Below are 6,000 nucleotides of genomic sequence, written 5' to 3' on the forward strand. Positions count from 1 at the left end.
CCTTTCCACAACTTCAATGCCAAGTGAAGTTCTGGGGACCCTGGAATCACTTCCAGTGACAGCCTCTTCCATCCAGCGTTCGAGATCTCTGCTTTATATGGCACAGAAATCCCTGTCCTGCTGACTTCCACCTGTTGGCTCTGCTTTTCTCTTAAGGCTACATAAGATCAGTCTACCTTGATTCCCTGTCCACAGAACGGTCCTTCGTGTCTTTGAAGATAATCATTATGCTTCACTCCACTGAGATTTCTTTTTCAGGCACAGTATTCCTGCTTTCCCCAATCCATGGTTTCCAGTTTCCTCACCTACAGAAGAGTTTCCCTGTCATCCTTGTGAGTCCCTTCCCAAGCACCCCTCCCGCCCCCCGCAGAGTGAGTCACTCCCTCTACATATATGTGGTGTGAAGGCTGCACATCTGTCCCTCCACTAGGCTGTACATCTGTCCCTCCACTAGGCTGTGATGTCCCAGAAGGAGGAACCATGTCTTCCTCACATTCTAGCTGGGCTTTGGCTCCTGCCTGCTCCCATCTCCCTAGGACCTCGATCCCCCATCATCACTCCTCGCAACTCCCCTCCTTACTGGCTTCTCTATCTCATACACACACCCTCCATCAAAAACGAATCCATCCTTCAGTCCCAAGTCCACCACCAGCTGTCAACCTACCCTTGTTTCATAGCCAAGCCTCTTCTTTAACCCCCCGCAGAATGGTTCCCCCCCCCACGACTCCACCGAAAGTGCTCTGGCAAAGTTCACAAATGATCTTCTGACCGTCAGTTCCCCGCCCCCCGCCAGCACTTCCAGATCCCTGTTTCAGCTGACATCTCCGCAGCATCTGACACTGCCCACAGCCTGTCATGCGGCTCCTGTGGCAGCTGCCACCGTCCACCTCGCCGGTCCCCCTGCTGGCTTTCCTTCTCTAGACTCTCTTCCTCCGCCCCTTGCTGCTCCCTGGACACAGGTGTGCGCGAGATCTGTGCTTGGCCTTGCTCCCTGCTCGGCACACACGCTCTGCCTGAGACCCTCACAACACCCTGAACTTCCTGTTCCTCGCTGCTGAGCCTCATGTCGCACCTGCTCTTCGTGAACACGTCCACTTGGACGTCCCAGCACCTCAGACTCAGCACGGGCCAAGCCTTGTCTTGCGGAGTGAGTTTATCTGTCCCTCCCTGTCCCCAGCCTTGGCAACTGACAGATGCCACCACCCCCATCCCGGGCTCCTCCTCCTCCTTCAGCTTCCACATCCTGCCCGTGATGAAATCCTGGCCTTAAGAATAATCGCCTCCATGGACTCAGTGCCTACGACGTGCCAGGCTTTTTATTTACATTATCTCATTTAATTCTCACAGCAGGACTGCAGGAGAGGTATTATCATCCCGCTGTCTTATCAGCAAAGACTGAAATTTGGATTAAATAACTCGCCTGGGGTCCCACGTTTAGTAAGGGATGGCTCCAGACCTGCGCAGCCCCAAAGCTCCCTCAGCTGCCCACCCTCTGCCTTCACATCTGTCACGCCACCCTCCTCTCCCTCGTGGTCCCTGTTGCCTCGCCCCAGCACTTCACGATCTCTCACCGGGGCTCCGTGCCTCCAGGATGTCCTCCCAGCTAGTCCATCCCGTCACCTACTCTGCTGCAGAATGGACGTCCTAAAACACAGGCCACTTTCCTGCCCGAAGCCCCTCGGTGGGTCCCCATTGTCCCCCGACTGTGTAGGCTCTTTTACACAGGCATGTAAAGGGGTGGCCCCTGGAATCCGCCTAGCCTCAGCTCTCCCCACATCTCCCCTTCTTCACCCCTCTCCCAGCTCTGGTTATTTTCCTGCAGCTCCAGGAAGGCCCCCCCATTCTCACTGCAGACGTGTGTGCTGTTCCCTGTGCCTGAGGCACCCTTCTCCCTCCCCACCCCGCCCCCTCCGCCTGCACAGTCTGCCCCTGAACCTCTGCTCTCCCTCCGGCCGACCCTCGGTCTCCTGCTCTGTGGAGCCCTCAGTGCCTCTCCCAGAAGAGCTGATTGCCCCCTTGGAGGCCTCCCACATGCCTAGGACATACCTTCATTATTACCCTTGTCACAGTATGTTGCAACTGCTTTTTTTATTTTCCTGTGTCCCCATCAGACTTGAAATTCTTAAACGTGCCTTTGTAATCTAGCAGGGAAGACAGTCCCTTGTTCGCAGTGGACACTTAGAAATGTTTGCTGAATTAAACATTTATATCATACCTAGGAGAGTTCCTGGCACAAAGGGGATACCCTGCCCGATACATTTCTTTAATAATTAAAACAGAAATGTCAATAAATAATTGTGATGCAATGTGATGTATCCTAACAGAGATACGCCCAGAGTAGCAAGGCAGCCCAGAGAAGAGAAGAATTACTGTCACCCTAGGTAAGGAAATCGATGGGTCAGGGAAGCCTTCCTAGAAGACATGACATTCAGCAGGGCCTTACCGTTTAAGTAGGAGTTGGCCAGGGTAAAAGGAGGCCCTCTGGGCACCTGAGCAAAGACATGGAGGGCTTCCCTGTGGCGCAGTGGTTGAGAGTCCACCTGCCGATGCAGGGGACACGGGTTCGTGCCCCGGTCCGGGAAGATCCCACGTGCCGCGGAGCGGCGGGGCCCGTGAGCCATGGCCGCTGAGCCTGCGCGTCCAGAGCCTGTGCTCCGCAACGGGAGAGGCCGCAACAGTGAGAGGCCCGCGTACTGCAAAAAAAAAATAAAAATAAAAAGACATGGAGCAGTTCAAGGGCCCACAGTGGCTGGGAAGCAGCAAGATATGCCCAGAGCGACAGAAGACATGAGAAGGGGGTGAGCATTAAGGTTGGGGCCAAAGTGAACGCCATCTAAGGAGTCTGAACACAACCCCAAAGGCAGTAGGAGCCCTGTAAGGATTTTAAGAAAAGAAATTGCACAGATTTGTGTTTAGAAAGATACAGTGGATGGATTGGGGGAAGGGAAATAAAGCTGGAGGAGGTGAGATCCGTTATTATAGGATCCTGGCCAGAAGTAACAATTGCAGGAATCCCAGGGAGAGACGGCCTTGCCCTGAGTCCACCCAGCCCCTGCCAAGTTCTTTCCGCAGAGAGCTGTGTCTGTCAAACTGTGCTCTATCATATAAACAGAGAGGGTGGGACGCCGAAGGGTGAGGTCTCTAGTCAAATAAGTTTAGAAAATGCTGAGTTAATCAGGTTTCTTAAAGCAGGACTTTTCAGAATCTTTCATATACACTGTATATGTTATATGAACATTCAGAGTTTCCCAAATGGTTTGAGCCATGGAACCTCTTTCTGAGAGCATCTCAAGGGACTAGAGTTTAATGGATGTGTAAAATAAAAACAAAGACCTAGAGCTTTGGGGATTCTGTCAGCTCTAATTCCTGGAAAGGACAAAATAAACAAAAGAAATAGCTTTCCACTGGGTGTAACTGATGTCCTCACCATGTACTCTGCTAGGGAGTCTTGTGTGTGTGTGTTTTGTTGGGGGCATGGAGTGGGCTGCCATGGAAATATGAGTGGTAGGTTTTAGTCATTCTGTTTGGAGGCAGGCTGAGCAAATTCACCTGCTCTTCCCAGGTGCCCTGTGTTTGTTCAGGCCTGAAAGAGGTCAGACCCAAGTGTTTGAAAGAATGGCAGGTCCTGACCTTCAGAACAAAGAAACCAGGTCTGCAGCCCATGGAATGTTCTGGTCTCACCACATCTCTCACGCAGCCTTTGGTCAGCTTGCTGGGGCAGAGCAACCATCTCAGAATCTCTTTACCCTGGGGAGGCTGCATCCCGGGTGGCAGGTACCCGGCTCCGTGGGTCCTGGCTTAGTCTCGTCACATTGTCACACACAGCTCCGTAGGGCTCCCAGGCACAAGTCGCCATTTTCAGGCTTCCTCTTGCCTGAGGGCTGGAGGAAAAAAACTTGTAACATCCGCCCATCGGCCTTGTGTCTTTAAGTGAGCCCCGGCCTTAGAATGCCTTCTATGGCAGCACCAAGGCCTTTTCCCAGCGGAGTCCCCAGGGTGGAGGAGTCTGGGCAGCTCGGTGTGCGGCCTGGGAAGGTGCTTCTTTCTCCATTGCAGGAATTCTCCCCTGAGAAGCAGCAGGTATTCCTCAGCCCCTGCCAGGAGTTCAGGGTGAAGAGTTCAAAAGTGCAGAAGGGGACAGACAAGCAGGAGCCGCCCTGGTGAGGGGCAGCTTCTGGCAGGATGGAAGGTCAGCGATGACCTGCCGGCACTGAAATCAGGAAAGTGCCCAGAGCCCTGAGTAGGGGGCCTGAGCGGGGCCCCTCCGGCGGGGCTGCACGACCTGGACAGTGGCCACCTCCACCCTGCTCGCTCAGCCGGTCTGCTCTGGGTCAGCTCAAAGAGGACTCGAAAATACTGATGTTCCTGTCATATGTTGCTCTTACCAGAAATGGTCAGACCTCCCTACTTTGGACTTACATCTCAGTGAAGCTCCTAGTGTATCTCTTCCAACCCTACATTAAGGAGTTCCTGCTTCTTCCCCAAGGCTCTCAGATCAGGAACTAAGACCCAGAGAGAAAGGGGACTCACCCAAGACTCAGAGCCTATATCAGAGACAGAAGGAGAATACGATTTTCCTGTCCTCTAGTTCAGCGTTTTCTTCACCACATGGCACTGTTTTTCTCGTTGGAGAAAGAAACCTAACTTTAACATCTACTTCACTTTATGTTTTATGTTTAACATCTACTTCACTTTATGTTTTATTGTTGTTCAAACTAAACTAAGTTCTGGTGTCAGATAGAGCTGGATTCAGATTCCAGCTCCACCACTTTCCAACTGCAGGAGAATAAGTAACCCCGGGGGCAAATACCTGAACGTCCTGTAGCTCAGGATTCCTTCTCTGAAATGGCACCTACCTACTTCATAAGGTCATGGGAAGATTAGTTGAGATAATTCATGCAAAGAATTCAGCCTGATGCCCAGCACCATCGAAAACCAGTAGCTGTTTTTGTTACTGTTATCATTAATAGAAGTATTTTCATGAATATGTAAGGTAGTTATAATTAACATTTAAATTGGTGTTATGATGGAAGTCCAACATCCTGTATTTGGATATACATGGATGAATTGAGAAAAGGTTTTCTGTAACCTAAGCTTTTAAAATTTTCATTTTGAAATTATTTTTGTTCTTAATTGGCTTTTAATTAGTTTAACAAGTTGGCAGGAAAACTCACACTAAATTTCCACCAACTCCTTCATGTACCCAGCTCTTCCTAAAACATTGACTGAACAACTACAGTATTGGCTTATCATAGGTGCTCAGTAGATGCTTTTGGATGGGTGGATGGACAGGAAGATGGATGGGCTGACAGAATGGATGGATGGATGGTGCAAATAGAGCAATTGAAGTAACCACCCTTGGTTCAGACTGGATAGTTAGTGGTGTGGTTTCGTGAAAAGCCATAAGTCAGGAGCCAAGGGACCAGGAAAAGATGGTAAAGGGCCCAAAGGTCTCACTGGAGATGAAGAAGAGGTATAGTGGAAGTAAGGGAGGTGGAAGGAGAGGCTGTGGTCAGAGACTGAAATGCACAGTGTGAAATTTTAGTAGGAGCAGCTCCTGGTGACGAAAGGTCCAGGGAGCAGCCATGGGGAGGGCATCCAAGGTGGGTAGGGGTCCTGGAGGTCATTAAATACACGGAGGTCAAGAAACTCTGAGTCTAGGTTATTGGATGGGAGAGTCACATAGCCTTTTATCCAATTTCAAGTTAGGATTAAAGTGACTTGAATGAATGAGATTTTACTCTGTATCTCATCAAATTGCTCCCTGGGAAGGTTCTCTTACGTGAAACTGAATTTGCCGTGAAAGAATAACAGTGCACTGAACAAAGGTATTTATTTATAATCTTTGCCTTACTTTTTTTTTTTTTTTTTTTTTTTTTTTTTTTTTTTTTGCGGTACGCGAGCCTCTCACTGCTGCGGCCTCGCCCGTTGCGGAGCACAGGCTCCGGACGCGCAGGCTCAGCGGCCATGGCTCACGGGCCCCGCCGCTCCGCGGCACGT

General features: G+C 50.6%; 1 protein-coding gene across 2 annotated transcripts in view; it reads left to right on the top strand.

Annotated features, from left to right (window-relative positions):
• ME3 (malic enzyme 3) overlaps positions 1–6,000 on the top strand; it is a 199,181-nt gene that overhangs the window by 167,987 nt on the left and 25,194 nt on the right. The window contains exon 8 of one of the 2 annotated variants that reach the window (XM_028500996.2): positions 2,325–2,381. The exons of the other annotated variant lie outside the window; for it this stretch is intronic. Within the exon in view, the coding sequence (XP_028356797.1) occupies positions 2,325–2,381 (57 nt within the window). The remainder of the gene's footprint in view (positions 1–2,324; positions 2,382–6,000) is intronic. 2 annotated transcript variants of the gene reach the window in all.

This window comes from Physeter macrocephalus, chromosome 16, assembly GCF_002837175.3.
Source record: "Physeter macrocephalus isolate SW-GA chromosome 16, ASM283717v5, whole genome shotgun sequence".
Lineage (NCBI taxonomy): Eukaryota > Metazoa > Chordata > Mammalia > Artiodactyla > Physeteridae > Physeter > Physeter macrocephalus.